Source organism: Chrysochloris asiatica, unplaced genomic scaffold (genome assembly GCF_000296735.1).
Source record: "Chrysochloris asiatica unplaced genomic scaffold, ChrAsi1.0 scaffold00077, whole genome shotgun sequence".
Classification (NCBI taxonomy): Eukaryota; Metazoa; Chordata; class Mammalia; order Afrosoricida; family Chrysochloridae; genus Chrysochloris; species Chrysochloris asiatica.
In genome coordinates this window covers 14,201,269-14,221,664 of record NW_006408595.1, presented here as the reverse complement: position 1 = coordinate 14,221,664, position 20,396 = coordinate 14,201,269, and the positions used below count along the sequence as shown (strand labels likewise).

Sequence of the window (20,396 nt, the reverse complement as noted above, 5' to 3'; positions counted from 1 at the left end):
TAGGGCCCCACCTCCTCCCGCCTCCTATCCATCTGGGGTCCCTCCCTCCCCTTCTCCTTCCTGAAAGGATCTGGAGGTACCAGATCCACAGCCCTGATGTCTTTAAAAGGATCCGCCTGTGAATAAGACACATTTGAGAGCTGTGGCATCCATCCACCTTGACTCCAGCCAAAGTCCAACAGCCAATCCCCTTTGGCCTCCAGCTGAGCACCATGAGGGTCTGTGTCCCCCTGATAGTGGCCATGCTCTGTGGCTTGGCCTGGGCTGGTAAGTCACTGTTTGGTGGGGCTGGGAGAAATGATGGTAGGGGCTTGCATCTATATCAGTGTGGTAAGGTGAGGTGTCAGTTCTGCCCTAAAATGATGGGGCACTGTGGACCTGTCCTTGTCTGAGGTGCAGAGTTGTTTCCTGTATGGACTGTACTGTGTGAAGGAGTTCCAGGGCTGATGGACTAATTTCATGGAAGCCCCTTCTTGACACCTTGGAGGACCATCCCAGCCATTCCTTAGTCCAAACTGACTTTTGGTCTAGCCCAGGTTTGTTTTCCTGGGCTAGTTCGTGGCACGAAGCTGGCTTTGAGTGGTCCAGTTGCATTTAGTCACTCTCTGCACTGCCTGGTGATGGTGAGGTCGTCTGAGGTGGTGAGCTTTCTCTGGGTAATGCCTTAGGAGATGGGCAGGCTCACAGGAAACCAGAAGGGTCCCTGGCAGGGTGGTGGGCAACATCCTATCTGGGGCTGTACAAATGGTCAGAAGACTTGGTCTTTGTCTTAGTGTTAGGTCAACTAAGTAATTGAGAAGGGACCTCGCTCACAATTACTGGCAGGACAGGGGATGGGACCAGCAGAAGAAGATTCACTTTCCTGTTCAGTGATTGTGCAGACTGTTGATACTAATGCATTAATTGGTGGCTAACAGGTAGGTGGCAATGAGTGACACGAGGAAGGGCTGAGATCAGGTGTATGTGAAGAATCCTCTTCTACCCCAGAGGAGAAAGGGTCAGAACCTGATGCTCATTCCAGGTTGTTCTTCCATAGGGGCTACTGAGAAGATTAAATAAGATAATGCATGAGGAAGACCCAGCATGGAGTGAGAGCTCACTGAATTGGAGCTTTGATTAGAATTGTGATTATTAATAGTTCTGGAAGAAACTTGGGGTCATTTCCAATCAGGTTGTGGATAAGGAGATTCGTGGTGCAAATGGCTTGATCTCAGCTACTAACTGAAAAGTTGGTAGTTCAAATCCACTGAAAGCACCATGAAAGAAAGGCCGGGTAACATGCTTCCAAAAGTAATACAGCCACAAAACCCCTATGAGTTCACATATGGGGTTGCCATGAGTAGGAATTGACTCAGTGGCTAGGGGTTTAGGTTTTTTTTTTTATGGTTAATGGGATTCCTAAATGAAAATCCCATTCCCGGGTCTCCCAACACTGAATGGTCTGGTGTACCTCCTCCCCAGTACCCACAGCATGAATAACCAGCTCTGCCCAGGCTCTGGGTAGTCAGGGCATAAGTGTGGTCACAGGACACTGGTCTAGAGCTTGTGTGGTGGAGAGAAGAAAAGCATGCCAGGGCTTAGTGTGAAGAAGATGCAGGTGGGTCAGCACATCCCAGCCTCAGGAGAGAGTGCAACCGGTGACTTCTGGTCCCTGGAGCCATCTTAAGAGCAAAGGCAGCAACCATATCACAAGTGCAGCTGGACTCCTTGCTGCTGAGGATTGAGAACAGCCATGAGCTATGGGACTTCAGGGAAGTGAGGGTTAAGTGGGTGAGGCTGCCTTCTTTCCTAAGGTGGGAGAGAACTGGAATGTAAACACATGAACCTTATTGGGAAGGAATTGCCAGCCTTAGTTCCTCATTTATACTAACGGCCTTGTTTCAAATTGGACTGAGGCAGGAAGCTGGTCCTGGAGATGAGTATTTTTGGTTAACTAGTTCTCTGTGGGTTCATGTGATGGACTGCAAAATCGGTTTGAACCTCAAGGTCCGTAGTTCAAGCTCATCAACTGCTTCTGGGAAACCTTATACGGGGGTCACTATGGGTCAGAAATGACTCAACAGCACTTAACAACAACAACAACAAGTTCTCTATGGAAATGAAATCTGGGACCCCCAAATGGCCCAGATGTAGGAGGCCCAAACCTTTAGAAGGGCTGTCAGGTTGGCATACAGGGACACTGTAACCACCCAGGCTTGGGACTAGGCTCTCTTGGGATAGATAGGCATGGATAAGGTACAGACATTCTGGAATGTGGGTGTCTTATAGGGTGCAACGAGATTTAGCACTTCAAGGGAGGCCCTTAAGCTCTTCATGGGAGAAGGGAGGGAGACTCTGAGACCAAAACAGGATAGGCCAAAATGAAGAACGGCAGAGAGTCAGAGAGATGAGACACAGGGGTAGGAACAAAGGGCAGCTGGAGCTGTGATACGGCAGCATCTGACTTGATGAGCCAGGTGTGGACAGAGCAGTTTGTGGGATGGGGAGGGGCCAGAGGGAGGAGTCCTTTCCACCCCTACCCTCTGTCTTCAACTCTCAAGGTTGTCTTGAAGCTGACCAAGTTCACACAGAAATGTGCAGAACCCCTGGCATGAGGCTCTTACTGGGGTCAGAGTTCTTGAAGAGAGATGAAAAAGTCTACTCAGTTTGGGCCAGTGGGGGGTAGTCTCCACCCTTCAGAACTGACTATTCACTTACCGCCCTTCTCAACTGCTGCCAGTTGCTGGAATGGAGTGAATTGGTTCCTTGGACTCGTTGATCTGGCCCATTAGAAACGTTGACCTGATTTGTCTGGATCCTCTCCCTTTGGATTCTGGGTGTACTGCCAGGCTGACCAAGTCGGTTGCAGAAATAGTCTCTTTAAGATCTTTGCATTCCCAAAGGGAGCATCATTTTAAGACTCAAGAGGGTTTCCTGTGGGCTGAGGAGACAAATGGCCTTGAGTTTCGTCTTTTTAAGGGACAATCCACTGGATCAGAAGGTCCCTGGGTGGCACAAACAGTTTGTGCTCCTGGTGTGTCACTGTAGATAAACACTGGACTGCTAATTGTAACGTCAGTAGTTCAAACCCACCAGCGGCTCCTCCAAAACCCTATACAGGGTCTCTATGAGTTGAAACTGGCTCGATGGCACTTAGCAACAACAATAACACTGGTTCAAACCCAGCAGTGGTGTCCCAGAAGAAAGCCCTTGTGATCTGCTTTGGTTAAGATTACAGTGAACAAAACCCAAAGCAACAGTAACAATTGGAGTTGTCATGAATGGGGATCAACTCAATGGCATTGTTTACCCCCTGCCCAACCCCACTGGATCAGAGGCCTGCCAGCATGGAGTCTCTGTACACAAGGCAAAGTTGCCTCAGGACCTGGTTAACCTTGACCTCACACCTTTGATGTAAAGAACACAGGCCCATCATGATGACATCAGTCAGCAGAGTGTTGGCAGTAGCATAAATGTGTTGACACCTAGCCTAAGGGATGGCCCTACTGAAACCAGCGAGTGAGTCAGCTAGATGAAGTGGATCAGAGGGCCACTCACAGGCTGGACTGCTCCACCTGGGCTGGACACTTAACACCTCACAGGCAACATGGACTACGGCCACTATTTATTTATCTAACAAATACTTGTATGACACCACTGTGTGTCACACACAAGCTAAAGTGCTTCACAAATATTGACTTGTTGAAAATGCTTTTTATTGTGTTTTAGGCGAAACTTTACATAGCAAATTAGGTTCCTTTTTCACCATTTTTATACAAATTGATCCAAGACATTGGTCATATTTTTCACAATGTGTCCACATTCTCATTATTTCCATTCTGTTTGTTCTGTTTTCATAAATCTAGTTTCCCTCCCCCTCCTTAGCTTCTCATCTTTGGTTTATATCTGATTGTTTAAGGAGCACAGTATGTACATATTATTGGCTCATTAAATCCTCATAAACCTTCTATGAGATGAGTTCCATTGTTACTCCATTTTACAGGTAAGGAAACTGAGGCAAGAAGGTCAAGGAACTTGCCCAAGATCGTATAGCTAGAAAGCAACAGAACTAGAATCCCAAACCCAAGTGATTTGGTGACAAAGTCCAGCTTTTTAACCTTTCTGCTAAACCATTCTTCATTATAATTCCTAATCCCAGGGTCCAGACCAGCAACTAAACCCAAACTCCTAATATCCACCTCTAGTCCAATCTCTGGTAGCGTAGTGGTTACGAATCGGGCTGCGAACCTTAAGGTCAGTGGTTCAAAACTACCAGCCGCTCCACTGGAGAAAGATGAGGCTTTCTACTCCCGTAAAGATTTATACCCTTGGAAACCCTGTACAGGGTTGCCATGGGTCGGAACCGACTCGAAGGCACTTAACAACAGTCCAATCTAAGTTTACATTGAGATTCTATGCTGTTGTAGCTGGGTAACACTGAGTTGGTTCCGACTCACAGTGACCCAATGTATAACAGAACAAAACTCTACTCCATCCTGTGCCATCCTTACAATCATTCCTGTGTTGGATCCTGTGTCAAATCACAACGAGAACCAAACTCCAAATGTAATCCAAAGCAACATAGAGATTAGTCCTGCTCTTTTAATCCTGACACATTTCTCAAGCCTTAATGTCACCTTAAATTTAGCTCTATCCCTTACATTCAGACCAAATTCTTACATACCAAAAATATAACTCAAACCCAATTCTTAACTGTATCGCTTAATCTAAACCTACCTAACCCCAACCCTGCTTCAAATTAGGATTCAGTTTCCTTATTGATACAAGTTCTAATGCTAATGGTAACTTTGTCTCTGATCTCAACATTCTCTAGAGCCCACAGCCTGACCCCTAAACCCAGCTTTAGCCAAATCCAAACCTCAGGAACCTCAAATGGAAACAAAGACTCTATTATCACCCTTAAAGCCTGGTGTGGAAGGAAATGGCCCCCAGGCTTAACTGTCACCCAGGCTGGACCTGGCACTCCCTTCAGTTTTCTTTGCTGTGGTGGCCCTGTGGGGCTGACACCCCCCCTCCCCCCCAACTCAGTTAGAGAGAGAGAGACGGGGAGCTTATGTTTTCAGGAATGGTAGTGGGTTCATAGGATTCCCTTAAGAAATGTCTTGTCTTACACCCCTTGTGACCAAAAGCTTGCTTCTGCAAACCATTTGGCTTCAGTCAGGGATGTGGTCTGTGGTTATATAACAGAATCTTATTCCAAAACCCAGTTCTCACCCACACCCACCTCCTTCCCCACCCTGAGCATAAACGAATTGAAATGCATTCCAAAGACTGGAAGGAACAGAAAGATGTGACACAGGGGAAAAGAGGGTGCAGAGGAGACAGGATGAAGGGGAGGGAAGAACAAGGACGCTCAACACATAAAAAGGGACAGAGTGGGATGAGAAGGAGGGGTGGGTCCGTGGGGAGAAGCCAGGGCAACACTGCCGTGACTCACCTTCATTAAAACTACAGGTGCCCTGTCCAGCCGACCTCTTTCTTTATGTAGGAGTTTTTTAAATCTTGGGAAATGTCACACAAAAATTGAGGCGTTTTCTTGGAAAACTGGAAGGTTTGGCATGGTCACAGAGTGGAGTCTTAGCTGCCAGTTGCAGACAGCGCATTTGCTCTCAAAGTTGCCTGAGTCCCACTTCCTCCTACTGTCTTCCGACTGCCTTGCTTCTCTACTTGTTTATGTTACCTTCTAGCCCTAACAGAGGAGCTCTGGTAACATAATGCGTTAGGAGATGGGTTGCCAACCACAAGCTTAGCAGTTCGAATCTATCAGCGATTCCGCAGGAGAAAGATGAGGCTTTCTACTCCTGTAAAGACTTACAGCCTCGGAAACCCTGTACGGGGTCACTATGGGTCAGAAATAAGTCAACAGCACATAACCAAAACCACCAGCCTCAACAGGCATTGGAGTTCGTGATCCTGTTTTATAGTACCCAGTTGTTGTCGAGTCAGTTCTGATTCATAGCGGCCCTGTGTGTCAGCAGAGCGCTAACTGCTCTCCATAAGGTTTCAGTGGTTGTTTTTTCTGAATAGACCACCAGGCCTTACTTCCGAGGTACTGCTGGTGGATGTGAACCAACAACCTATCGGTTAGCAGCCAAGATTAGTTTTCACCAACCAGGGACTCCTGCTCTACATTAACCCAATGTTGTCAAGTTGATTCTGAATCATAGAAACCTTATGTTGTTGTTGTTAACAATCCATCAAGTTGGTTCTGACTCATAGCAACCCTGTGTAGGGTTTCTGACGAGCAACTAACTGGTGAGTTTGAAATGACAACCTTGTGGTTCAAACTGACCTTGAAATCTAGTGTTTTATCTCACAGTAGCATATCAGGATTCCATAGAGCCCTTATGTTGTTGTTGTTAAGTGCCATCGAGTCGGTTCCGACTCATAGCAACCCTGTACAGAGTTTCTGAGGAGCAGCCGGTGAGCTTGAACTGCTTACCTTGAGGTTGAAAGTGACGTTGTAGTTGAGCGCATTAACCCAGGACTCCATAAGGCCTTATGTTGTTGTGAAGTGCCGTTGAGTCGATTCTGGCCCAGAGTGACACTGTATAGCATTTCTGAGGAGCAGCTGGTGAGCTTGAACTGCCGATCTTACAGTTCAAACAGCATTAACCCACAGCACCACACCAGGACTCTAGTACCCAGCAAAATGGCCCCACAGGCTCTCCAAGGCTGTTTACAGATGCAGACTGCCACAGCTTCCTCCTGAGGAGCAGCTGGTGGGTTTGAACAACTGATCTTGTGGTTATCAGTCCAGTGCTTATCCACACCAGGACTCCTATTCTACACTGTTGGTGTTGTTAAGTGCTGTCGAGTTGGTTCTGATTCATAATAACCCTGTATAGGGTTTCCCAGAGTTGCTTTTGGGTTTGAGCAGTCCAGTGTTTATCCTACAGCTCCACACCAGTGCTCTATATTGGTTGCCCTGACATACTTGGTTGATGGTGGGTCATGGGGAGGAGACTTATGTGGTGTGTGGGTGGCTGTGGATGTTTCTGCCATGTGGGGTCTTTGCCCCATCAGTGAAGGTTCTTGCAGAAGGCACCCTTACAAGAATAGGGTCTCCACAGTGCTAAGTTTGTGACCTTGACTGCCCATAGGAACAACGGAGTCATGTGCATCTCGCTGTGATGAGAACTTTGACCGGGACGCTGCCTGCCAGTGTGACCGCCGGTGTCCCCGGCACGGAGACTGCTGTGAGGACTACGAGCACCTGTGTGCTGGTGAGCATCCTGTGGGATGAAGGGTCTGGGAGGGACATGCAGCCTGCATGAAGGGCCACTGATTTGGGTTCAGAGCTGATGGGACAGGGATCTAAGGTTCTAAGGGTATTTCAGAAGGAGCACACTGAGGGACAGAAACCAGAGTCAGGGATTTAGCCACCGCTTGCCCCAGATTTTCTAGGATGTCCCTAATTTAAAACCTGGATTTAAAATACAATAGAAGGAGTATCTGTCTGAACAATTGGGATTAAGGATATGGTGAAAGTTTAAGTAATTCCCCAAAAGTAAAATGCTCAAAAGATACATCAGCACACGTACTTGATGATCAATTGTTCTTTAACACTTTCAATCATAAAAACATAAAAATGGCAGGGAGCTGTTACAACTTGCCTTCACCTGGAACACTGCTGAGGCACCACTGACCATCTCGGTTTTCACGGTTCTTTCTATAGTGAATGGACCAAACTGCCAGACATCCAAGCAGTCATTCCCAGCCCAGCAAGCAAAATGAAACTTTCACTCCTTCAAAAGCCCAGTGTTCAACCACTCTGAGGGCATGAATTTAAAATAGATGCTTTAAAAAAAATTGTTTTTTTTTTTGATAATCTCATTTGGAAGCCTCCAATGTTTTAGACACTCAGAAAAACAGAAATCATCGTCTTCTGCACTTTAGTACAAAGTCTTACAGAAATTACTGACGAACCATTGAATCCCTGGTTGATAATGACCAGCAAGATGACCACATGTGGTTGTGCAGCTTGTGTGCACTACAACAAGGGAAACCTGACCAAGAAGACAAGAAATATCCAGCCAGTCTGTCTTGCCAGACCTTGGGACCTGGTACAGACCTGTGCCTACAGAGAGAAAGGGGTGCCTTGCCTTCATTTGCCCAAAGATGCAAGCTGCTGACTCAGCTCTGTACCCACAGAGCTGCTTCCACCCAAAGGGAACCTTCTAATTAACACAAAAGCACTGTGTAAACTAGCAGAGACCCAGATGAACAGGTCCACACCAAAAATGACAAGCTACCCTCTTCTGATGCTCCTCTGCCCCTACCTTTTCTTTCCATTCAGCAGACACAGGAAGGCCTGTTCACCTTGGGCCATCAGTCTGGCATTTTAAAGATAGAAAAAAGATGCAGCTTAGTAGCCATTTCATCTTTAAGTCTCTGGTTTGCAACTCAGAACCCTTTTCCCATGGTGGGGGGCAGGGTACAGGGGTGTATGGCTGAGATTCCATAGTAGCTGACAAAAGTCTACTGAGCACAACACCGTGGCTGAATTAAGAACCTTGTGGATTCCAGCATTCAAGAGACCAGGAGGTGTTTGTTGACTGAATGGATAACTCACCCATGGTTTGAATAGTAATTCAACACTGTTGTTAGTTGTTGTGGAATTGTCCCCCAACTAGGACATCGGACCATCATGAGCTATAGGGTTTTCACTGGCTGATTTTTAGAAGTAGATTGCCAGACTTTTCTTCCTACTCTGTATTAGTCTGGAAATTCCTCTGAAACCTATCCAGCATCGTAGCAACATACAAGATACCAATGATAGACAAGTGGTGTCCACTTTGTAGCCACTGTCAAGTGTGGCAGACAAAGAAGAGAAGTTGGCATCTTAGGAAACAGTTCTTAGTCCTTGAGACTCTGGGAGTTTGCCCTTGACTCTGACTAGGAGTAATTATATATTTGGGACTTTCCTAAGTGAGGGAGGGAAATTTTGGCGGGTCAGACAGTGTCAAGACTAATTCACTGTCAAGTCTAGAATACCAGTTGCTGTTGAGTTAGACTCATGGCAACCCCATATGCTTCAAAGTAGAATTGCACATAGGAGTTTCAGTGGTTCCTGGTGGCACTGTAGGATAAGCACTGGACTGCTAACTGCAAGGTCAGCGGTTCAAACCCACCATACCAGTTGTCCCTTGGAAACCCTATACAGGATCACTATGAGTTGGAAACAACTCGACGGCACTTAGCAATAACATGATTACCAGGCCTGTCTTCTAGAGCACCTTTGGGTGGATTTGAACTACCAACTGTTAGATTAGTAGCTGAGTTAGGTTAGTAGCTGAGTGCTTGCTTAACTATTTGCATCACTCAGGGATTCCTAGTTAAAGGGTCATTGTTGTTAAGTGTTGTCCGGTTGGTTCAGACTCATAGGATTTCTGAGGAGTGGCTGATGAGTTTGAACCACTGACCTTGTGGTTCAAACTGACCTTTCGGTTCAGTGCCTATCTGACAGCACCACACCAGGATTGTTGTTGTTGTTAAGTACCGACTCATAGTGACCCTGCATGGGGTTTCTGAGGCTGCAAATCTTTATGGGAGCAGAAAGCCTCATCTTTCTCCCGTGGAACAGCTGGTAGTTTTTAACTGCTGACCTTGCAGTTCGCAGCCCGATTCGTAACCAGAGTAGCGTAGTGGTTATGAATCGGGCTGCGAACCTTAAGGTCAGTGGTTCGAAACTACCAGCTGCTCCGCGGGAGAAAGATTAGGCTTTCTACTCCCGTAAAGATTTACACCCTTGGAAACCCTGTACAGGGTCGCTATGGGTCGGAACCGACTCGAAGGCACTTAACAACAATGCTACCAGTGGTAACCAAAAGGAGAATTTTCCATTCAGAAGGTTCCACCCTGTTACTCCCACCTACCCACATTTTACATTTCAGAAGGAGCATCCGAGTAGGAAAGTGGTTGGATTTGTCACCTGGCAAAATTCTTTCATTTTTTTTAGTAACAGTTTCCCATCATTTGACCTCTTTTGTATTCCATTTTCAGCTTTCACCCTCCTTTCCTTGGTACTGATGCATTGTGCCCCAGCGCCTGTTTTTACTGACTTCCAGTGTACCTGCTTGTCCCTGACAGTTGGGGTGCTGAAAACCAGAGTAAAGGGGGAGGAGAACCTTTGGGACTGGTTATTGAGTTTATTTTTCTGACCTACAGGTGAGGAGGACCCCAAAGATTCAAATACATTCCTAGATCTGGAAGAGGAGAGTGAGGAGACCCCAGCAAGCAGTGAGTCTGCCTCCCAATGGGGGCTTCTGGCTAAATCAGGAGGGATATGAAGGGGTGACAAGGACAGGACAGCCAGATGGACCTCAAGGAAAGAGCTGGGGGTGGGGAGAGGGGCTCTTTACACTATAAGGCCTGGCTGGAGGGAAAGGGGAACCCAAGAGCTCCCCATTCTGGGAGTAGCCAGAGAAGACCATCTGAGGCCTGAGGAGAGGCCAGGGGAGGAAGTGGAAGAGATTTTATTTTTAGAGTGGGGAGATTATAAAAACAACAGGCCAGAAAGTAAAGTTCAGCATCGGAAAGGACTTCCTGCCTGTGAAGGGTATGCAGGGACTAAGTTTGTTTGTTGTCCTTCCCAGGAGATGGTTAGTAGGAAGTGACAAGAGCGAGGCTGAAGGGGGGTACCTGCAGGATATTGAGAACCACCTCTAGAGGTCTGCCTGAGTCACACAAATCCTCTGTTCCCTCAGACCTGTACTCAGCACCCAACTCCTGCCGAGGCCGCTGCCATGAAGCCATTGACAGGCACCATCCATGCCACTGTGATGCCCGCTGCCAGGAGTTTGAGAACTGCTGTGAAGATTTCGAGATGCTGTGTGGCAATGGTCAGTCCCTGCTTCTATAGGACAGCCCCAAGAGATATGAGACAGAGGGGCTCACGAGAGCAGTGGCCCTCAAGAAAATCACCTCCCGGTAGCAGCACCAGCTCACCTGAGAATTTATTAGGAATACAAACTCTAGCCTTCACCCCAGACCCATAGAATCAGAGATGCCAGGATGGGGTTCAGCAATCTGTTTTTAACAAGTCCCCCAGGAGATTCTGATGCAAGCCAAGGTTTGAGAACCGTCCTGGAGGGGAGGAATAATGTGAACAATTTATGGACATTCCTTGACAATACTATGTAGTGTTTTTTAAAGTCCTTTAGACAATAGTGCCCTGACCTCCATCTGACTGTGGTCCCTCTTCCATATGACCCTGGCCCCAGTGCCACTTTCTCGAAGGTTCCCAGGAAAGGATGTACACAGACAGCTAGACCACCCCAGTCTTCCTTCCAGCTTTGAGACCACTCTTCCCCCAATTTTCCCCAGAGGGCTTCTCCCACAGTAGTGATGCCATAACCAAGGAGGAGCTTCAGGACATCTCTGAGAGGATCTACAAGGCGGATACCAACAAAGCCCAGAAGGCAGACATAGTTCTCAATAGCCAAAACTGCATCCCCCCCTCTGAGACCGGAGACCAGGTGGATCGCTGTCCAGAGCCGTGAGTTCCCCTCATTCCTCTTCCTGCTCCCAACAAAATCTCTCCCTCATCCTCGACTCCTTTTATGCCTCATCTCTTTCCTCCACAAACCAGGCAGAATCAAAGGGAGAGGCAAAAATAAGTCCCCAGACACAAGGAAGTCATATTGAAGGATGGAAAGGCACCCTGGTGACACAGTGGGTGAATTTAGAATTGGGCTGCTAACCTAAAGAGGGACACTTCCTACCCACTAGTTTATCCTGGGAGGAAGATGAGGCAGTCTGCTTCTGTTCCATGGAGCAATTCTATTCTATCCACAAGGTCACTATAAGTTGGAATTGACTCAGTGGAAGTGGGTTTGAATTTGGAGTCTGAGGGAAAACAGTTGGGAGGGTTTCTGTGATTTGCGGGCTGAAGATAGAAGTGACCTTCAAGGGATGAAATAGACGAAAAGAATGACCTCATGAGTAACCATCATGAGAATCGAAAAAATCCTCAATTTTGCTCTTGAACCCAACCCTGGTCCATCTGGAAGTTCTTGGAGGGGTTTCTGTTCCATATTCAGGCCCGTCAGGAGGCCTCCATTCATCTCCCCACAGGCTTTTCACCTATGTTAACGAGAAGCTGTTTTCCAAGCCAACTTATGCTGCCTTCATCAACCTCCTCAACAACTACCAGCGGGCCACAGGCCATGGGGAGCACTTCAGCGCCCAGCAGCTGGCTGAACAGGACACCTTCCTCAGGGAGATCATGAAGACTGCTGTCATGCAGGAACTGTACAGCTTCCTCCATCAGCAGAGTGAGTACGCTATCCCAGGTCCCAACAGGCAGCACTGAGGACTCAGGTCTGTCTACAGGAAGGTCAGGCACCTCTGGGGTCCCACTGAGCAGGTGAGGAATTGCATGGAGGGGTCAACCCTGAAAAGGTTATGGACCCAACCAGGAGCTGAAGGATCCTCTTTGAGTGACTTGGAAATCACTCCACCTTTTGACCTGATCTTAGCTGCCCCAGCTAACCCCTCCCATCTCTCTACTACTACCCTCCTGCTTCAAGTCTCAGGGTCCTCTCACCCTACCTACCCCAGGGCATTTCTCTGTCCCCTCACTGAGCCCAGTGTTAGCACCACTTGGGAAGGCAGCTTCTCTGATCTAGTCCCTTTTCCTGCACTGAGTTCAGGAAGGTGGTTGGCCGCCTCCACATGTTTGCTAGGGAAACAGCAACAGAAAATCAACAAAGGTTCAGAGAGGGACATTCTGCCGGTAAGAGCTCTGGTTGGAGTAACTCCAGACACATTCAGATCAGACCAAAAAAGGTTTTGGCCGCTGGACTTCTTGGCACAGGGTTGTGTTTGTTAGTGTCCTCCGGATTCCTTTCCCGAACTCCAGGCAGCTCGGCTGTCTCAGGGCGGCACTCTCCAGATTTTCTGTCACTGTGGTGGAGTCCACTCTGCTCAGAGCCCCTGCAGGCCTGCTTTAGAGTTGGCAACTAGGCTCTGTTTACAAGGGACACACTGGAATTCCTAGGAAGAGGATGCAATCCTGCACTGCCCCCTGGTGTCCTCTTTGGAATAAAACCAAATGAGAATCAAGGTACATAGAGTGAACTCTTCATTTTCTTTTTCCTGTGTTGTGTACCACGTTGAGAATATATATTGTTGTTGTTGTTGTTAAAGTGCCGTCGAGTCGGTTCCGACCCATAGCGACCCTGTACAGGGTTTTAGAGGCTGTAAATCTTTTCGGGAGCAGAAAGCCTCATCTTTCTCCCCCGGAGCACCTGGTAGTTTCTAACTGCTGACCTTGCGGTTCACAGGCCGATTCGTAACCATTACGCTATATAGCTTCAAAAAATTATTGTAAAATATATGTGATACAACATTTGCCACTTCAACATTTTTTCAGATGTACGATTTAGTAACCAACTATATTAATCATGTTGTAGCAACCCCCACCCATTGCCAAATGTAGTTGTTGTTGTGAAGTGTCGTTGAGTCGGTTCCGACCCATAGCGACCCTGTATCCGGTTTCCGAGGAGCAGCTGGTGAGCTTGAACTGCCGACCTTGCAGTTCAAACGGCTTTGCAGTCTGGCGCATTAACCCACAGCGCCAGACCCAAGTACCCCCATCACTATTTTCTAAACCAAAGGAGCCCTGGTAGTGTAATGAATTGAGTTGCGCTGCTAGTCACAAGGTCAGTAGTTTGAATCTACCTGTCACTCCATGGGAGAAAGATGAGGCTTTCCGCTCCCATAAAGATTTACAGCCTTGGAAACCCTATACAGGGTCGCTGAGTCTGAACCAACTTCCTAAACAGTGGCTTCCTTTCCTCCCTGTCGTCCCTGGTGCTTTGGTCTCAGTACATTTCCTCTCACTTGTCAATGACAAAATTGTAACCAGGTGAAGTGACTGGTCTGAGACCCCGGATGAGGTTGGAAGCAGAGCCAGGACAGGATCCTAGTGCTCCCACACCAATTCTAGGCTGTTCCATTATTGCACCCTCTTTTCACCACTCTCCCTGATCAATACCTCTTACATGACACCCCACCACATTTATGAAAGATGTCTCCCTCCTCAGCCATAGCTGGCTTTCAGCAGGCTCAGAGGTTGGGGTGTGGCCTTGGACCAAAGAGATTTGGTTTGACTTCTGGCTCTGCTACCTGCTATTAGTGTGACTCTGGACAAATGATTTTACCTTTCTGGGTCTTATCTGTGAAATGAGGCTTTCAGAATTAATTCATGAGAAGCACCACGCAGGAAACCTGTCACACAGTACGTGGTAACGCTCCTGTTTATAAAATCACTTATCATTATGTCATATACATGAAGGGGCTGCAAAAAGTTTGTAGAAAAATGGAATTAAAAGGTAATGGAATTTTTCCATGAATATTTTGAAGCCTCTTCATGTCTTGTTTTCTGATCATATTTTAAGCTTTTGAAAGGAGGGATTTGGTCTGATGTTTGTTTTGTACTCTTCATACGTAATTCTGGACCAAACCAAATCACTTGTAGAGTTGATTACAGCTCATGGCAGCCCACGTGTATCAGAATAGAACTGACTCCGTAGTTTTCAGCAACTAACTTTTTTTTTTTAACTTTTGATTGTGAATTGAGTAAAGGTTAACAGACAACATAATTAGTTTTGCCCTCAACCATCCACACGTTTTGCTTCATCTCAATGATCACAATCAACTGACTTTTAAGAAGTAGATGGCCAGGTCTTTCTTCCAATGCACCTCTGGGTAGATTAGCTACATTAACCATTTGCATCCGCCAGCATCCTCGGATTTTAGACTGTAGATAGTAATTATTTGAGCTCCCTGTAATGTTGGCATCAGATCTCACCACATTTCAGGAGGGATAAAGCAAATCACTATCAGCACACGGCTGATTCCTGTGAGATGGAAGTCAGACATACCTCCACTCTCCAACCTTCTTACCAGTTCTAACACCAGCCATCCCTCCCACAGCACTTTCCACTTCTCTTCTGGTTTCCGTAATCCATTGCAATGGCCACACAGCACCCATAAGCTACACTTAGTTAAGTGGCTTATTAAGGAACTAACAGGGTACAACTCAGGTTATCTATAACTCTCGATCAGGAAGCCTGTTCGTAAAGTCTCCCTTCTTCAGTCATGCCTTAGTTCCTCTCAGCCATGCAGGCCTACGCTCAGTCTCCTCTTGGCCCCCTTGTCTGTCACCACTGACTCTGTCTAAGGGCCCCTTCTGGGCCTCTTGCTGTCTTCAGTGTTACAGCCCTTGATCTCTGTTACAGTTCTTTTAGGATATTTCTTACTTCCTCTCTCTCTCTCTGCTTCTTTTCTCTTCTTTCTTCCTTCTGCTTCTCTTGCTGCTTCTTTACACCTAGAACATGTCTGAAAGCTTATATACCTAGTTGTCAATTTCAAGGCACAGTCCTCCCAGTGGCAGTGAACTAACCAATCCCTCTCAGTAGACCATAGTAAGCTTTTGCATAGTAAGCTCTGGGCACTTCATTTGCAAAGTGTATACCAATGGATTGACCAATCCTTGCAAAGTGTATAACAATTACAGGATAGGCAGCAAGCCAGGACCAGATGAAAAGTATCAAACCAAGTTGTTTACAGCATATCCAATATATGCCAATCAAACTGGACAAAAGTAACAAACCATCTGGGGTACAAAACTAAGGCAAAAATATACTCCTCAGGATTTAGGAAGAAAATCTCCCAAGATAACCAAGGTAACTCATTTCACCACATTCCCACATTTAAATAAATAGCCTTGAGTCCCAGCTGCCTTTTTAAAAACATCTCCAGTTGGGTATATAATCAGCATCTACACAGAACTTTAGTCTAAAGGAAGTTCACGATTCCTACTCTTTCCTCCAGACCTGCCCCTCCCCAACCTTCCCCATGTCATAAATGGTACCACAGCTTATCCAGTTGCTCAGGCCCCACACCAGGAGTGATATTTTATTTCTTTCTTTGCTTCATTGCCCCCACTTTCATCTCCTCCATCAGTAACTTCTATCACTTTCATCTTCAAAATACATCCCAGATCTACCCATTTTCTAATGGCTCAACTGTACTCTAAACCTCTACCATTTTTTATTTAGACAAAGCATTAGCTTCAGAATTGGTCTCTGTTTCTACATATACTACCCCATTGTTGTTGTTATTAGGTGCTGTCAAGTCGGTTCCAACACATAGTGACACTGTATAGGGTTTCTGAGGAGCGGCTGGTTCTGGAGAAAGGGCCTTGTCTCCTTTCAGCATTCAGGCCCAACATTCATTGGAAATGTCCAGGCATCTTGGCATCAATCTTCCCTGAATCTAGGAACTGCACAGTGCAGAGACCCCAGTCCAAAGGAAACACTCCACTCCTGGTCCCCCTTTTTCTGCTCCCTTCTCTCTCCTTTTATCTTTATATGATAAAAGGTGCTTCAGCCCACCCTTAATCCATGTATTGGTTATATCATGTAAGATCACAGCATAGGGAATCATCACATAACTGCCACTGAGAATCACGGCCCAGTAAGTTGACATATATTTTAGAGGGGGCACAATTTAATCTATGACACCCTCATTCTGTTAGATTCAGATTTAAGCTTCTTGCTGTGGATTGCATGACATGGTCTCTCTTGGGTCTCCTTTTCTACTGCTCACTATTCTTCAGTTTCATTGACTTTCTTTCAGATATTTGAACACCAAGCTCATTCCTGCTTCAAAGCCTTTGCCTTTGCTATTTCCTCTATGTGGAAGAATCTTACCCCAGATCTTTGCATGGCTGACTCTTTATCATTCAGGTCTCTGATTAATGCTTCCTTCTCAGAGTGGACTTTCTGATCTTCTTGAGAAGAATCCCATCATTATGGGCTTCTCTGCTTTAATTTCTTCATAGCACATATCTGATATATATTACTTACTTAATGTTTATTTTAGGAACTCTAGTAGCGTAGTGATTAGGAGTTGGGCTGCCAACCTCAAGGTCAGCCGTTTGAAACTACCAGCTGTTCTGCGGCAGAAAGATGAGGCTTTCTGCTCCCGTAAAGATGTACAGTCTTGGAAACCCTGTACAGGGTTGCTCTGAGTCAGAACCGACTCCACAGCACATAACAACAACAACAATGTTTATTTGCTTATTATCTGTCTCCACCATTGGAATGTAAACTATAAAAACAGGAACTTTGTCCTTGCTATCCCCTCCTGAATTTGCAGGCTTTAGATATATGGGTTCAGCACAAAATAAGTGCCCCAAAAGTCGTTGTTGAATGAACAACTGAATCCACGTTTTGATTGAACCCATGTTACCTCTTGATAGCTTTATCTTGCTCCCCAGGACCTAGTCCAGTCACCCCCTCTCCTAAGTCCTCTGTGTTCCTCTCTCCAGATCGCTACAGCTCAGAGCAAGAGTTCGTCAATGACCTGAAGAACATGTGGTTTGGACTTTATTCAAGAGGCAAAGAAGAGGGAGATTCAAGTGGCTTTGAGCATGTCTTCTCAGGTGGGCTCACGCTGCTAAGGAAGTGGAGAGATGAAGAAAAACCACTTCAGCCAGAAGTAGGGCAGCATTGGGTACTGTTAACAGCTAAGCCAGCCGGCAGAGGGGAACACTGCCACTCCCATGCCAGGAGGGAGGGGTTTGAGCAGCCATTCTGAAGACCAGACACTGTACTGGGGCTCCCAGGGATCTTTCTAGGATGGGAGAAGTTTTGGAGGCAAAGTTATCTGCCTCTGAAAAGCCACCATCTCCAGTGCTTGATAAGCAGCTTCCCAAGAGGGCCATTGGTCTTTCTCCCTACTGCCCCAGCCCCCAAAGCTCCCATCAAATCTGGCAGGTTCCAGAAAAATGGCTAAGAGAAATATCCCAGTGTGGTCACCACTGTCAGTCAAGAGGAGAAACCCTCCCAAGGTCTTGAGATGAAAAGGGCATCTTCTTGAGGATGGGAGACACTCTGGGCAGTCAGTCAGAGGTGAGAACCCTACATGTGAAGGACAGGTGGGCATTAGTCAGAGACTTGAAGTCAGAGACTTGAAGAAGGAAGACAGCCTTGGCGTTGGGTAGGGGGGATTAGAGAGTAAATGAAGGGAAGGAAGTTCTGATCATCAATCTTGGACTCTTGGATTCTTATAGGTGAAGTAAAAAAAGGCAAGGTCACTGGCTTCCACAACTGGATCCGCTTCTACATGCAGGAGAAGGAGGGCCTGGTTGACTACTACAGTCACATCTATGATGGACCCGTAAGTGCTGAGCCCTGACCCCTTGGGCTGGAAAAGCATATTGGTGCCCACACTTACTGCCTTCCTTCTGTGTTCTAGTCACGGAAATAACACGTGAGGCTTGTCTCTCACACAACTCTCACCAGCAGCCTAATGGGGATTGTGAATCTGACTTCCCCATCTCTGGAGACAGGGCTTAACCAGCAGAACGTCGGGATTCTCTTCCCCTTAGTGAAGGCTGGAGAAGAGCAGTGGGCAGGAGGCAGGAGACAGCATTTCTGTGTGGGAGGGCAGGGGCAATGGCATGGGAGTGTGGACCCTGCTTAAATTTCCTCAAGGTAGTCAGTTGTCTGGATGCTGCACTTTAACTATTCTGAGTTAAGCTCTGTCTAGTTTATAAAAAAGAAACCTTTGTGGCCTTTTGCCTGGAAATAAGTTGGGAGCAAGGTATGGCCCTTCCTTTCTAAAGGTGAGGCCTCAGGATCGGGATTGGCTGCATGGATGCACACTCTGGCCTTCCTGGTGGATGTGCACTGGGAGCTCCACGCGCAGGGTCCACTGAGTGAGAGGTCAGATACCTTAGCAGGGCAGACCAATGCATCTACTTAAGGAATTCAATCATCCTGGAAAGCCCATGTGGGTTCCCTACAGACCTTCAACAAGCAGTGCCTGACTGCTTTGTTTGAAATCCCATAGTCTGACTCTGTTCTGTGGGACTCACCAGACTCCCTCACCACCCTTATCTCCACAGTGGGACTCCTATCCTGATGTGCTGGCGATGCAATTCAATTGGGATGGCTACTATAAGGAAGTGGGTTCCGCTTTCATTGGCAGCAGCCCAGAGTTTGAGTTTGCGCTCTACTCCCTGTGCTTCATCGCCAGGAGAGGCAAAGTGTGAGTACTGACCAGCGGAGCGTGGACAGCGTGCTGGGGCTGTGGACTGTCCTCCACCATGCATGATTCTGGAAACCTGGATCCTGTCACTAAGTGGTTGTGTAGGATTGGGCAAATAATCACTTTTCTGGGCCTCAGTTTTCTCACTTAGAAAATGAAGTTGTTGGATTTAGATCAGTGAATGCCAAACTTCATTTTAGCAGCAGAACCAACACACCTCCATTTCCCCCTAAGTAATGTCTTCTGCATGGCCCTACTATATAAAACAGATAGAAAATAGGGTTGGGCCTCTGAGGGATCATCCTCAGTTTGGTCCCTGAGGTGACTTGGGGAGCCCTGAAGCTCCAGAGAATGCCGTTTGGGCCGCTTGTCCTGGAGTCCCTTCCAGGTTTAACATTCAGGGTGCCTGGGACCCACTATTTTTCTAACCCTAAGCAGACATTTATTTAATTTGGGGAGGTTAGCTCTAGAATCTGGGGCTTTTGGCGTCTGGAGTACTGCTCTGGGAAAGATACAGAACAATGTTCTTTAAGCAGATAGGAAACAAGCCACAGATTTTGGAAGGACTTAACAAATTCTGCCTATGGGGAGCTGTAGGCAACAGCTGAGGAAGGCTGTGGCAATTCTTTCTTAAATGTTCTTTACAATGAGAGGGACCCCTTCTGCTTGAGTTGGGCTGGCTTAATCCCTTCAGCCTGGGGAGAGGAGCATTGAGAAGTGGAGAGCCCCTATGATTTGGTGATCTTTCCCCACAGCTGCCAGTTAAGCCTGGGCGGCTATCCTCTGGCCATCCGGACCTACACCTGGGACAAGTCCACCTACGGAAATGGCAAGAAGTACATCGCCACAGCCTATGTGGTGTCTTCTACCCATTAGAACTCTGAGCAGAAAGGGACGTGGGGGCAGTGAGGGCTCTCACAGGACTGGAGAGCTATCTGCTCTGGGCTGGAAAAGGCAGGGAGGAAACTGGGTTACTTAGAATGATTCCTCAATCTGGAAATGCTCTTATAGGAAAGAAGGAAAAGATAGAAATTAGAAAATTACAGAAAAGCCATCAAGTATTTGTGCTCCCGCATCAAGGCAACGCAGACTAAGAGTCACAGTGTCGATGAGATGAAGAAGGTGAGAGCCCTCAATAGCTCTTTGCCCTGAAGTGTGGTGGAACCATGAGCAAGTCCTTTAATCTCTCCAGGCCTCATGTTTCCCTTTCATGTGAAGGAAAGAGAACTTCTCCCTTTCCTCTTTCTGAGGTTGGTGAGATATTGTTACTGTGAAGGCGTTTTGAATTGTTCTCAGGAAGAACGGGATGATAGAAATTCAAGATTACT

The 20,396-nt window shown here is 46.9% G+C and overlaps 1 protein-coding gene across 1 annotated transcript; it reads left to right on the top strand.

Moving 5' to 3' along the window:
• The first annotated feature begins 212 nt into the window (after positions 1-212).
• Positions 213-19,944, top strand: ENDOU (endonuclease, polyU-specific). Its single transcript, XM_006865330.1, has 10 exons — positions 213-267; positions 7,104-7,226; positions 10,171-10,242; positions 10,710-10,844; positions 11,329-11,500; positions 12,079-12,278; positions 17,345-17,458; positions 18,089-18,195; positions 18,926-19,068; positions 19,824-19,944. The coding sequence occupies exons 1-10, from the start codon at positions 213-215 to the stop codon at positions 19,942-19,944; spliced, it is 1,242 nt and encodes a 413-aa protein (XP_006865392.1).
• The last annotated feature ends 452 nt before the right edge of the window (positions 19,945-20,396 follow it).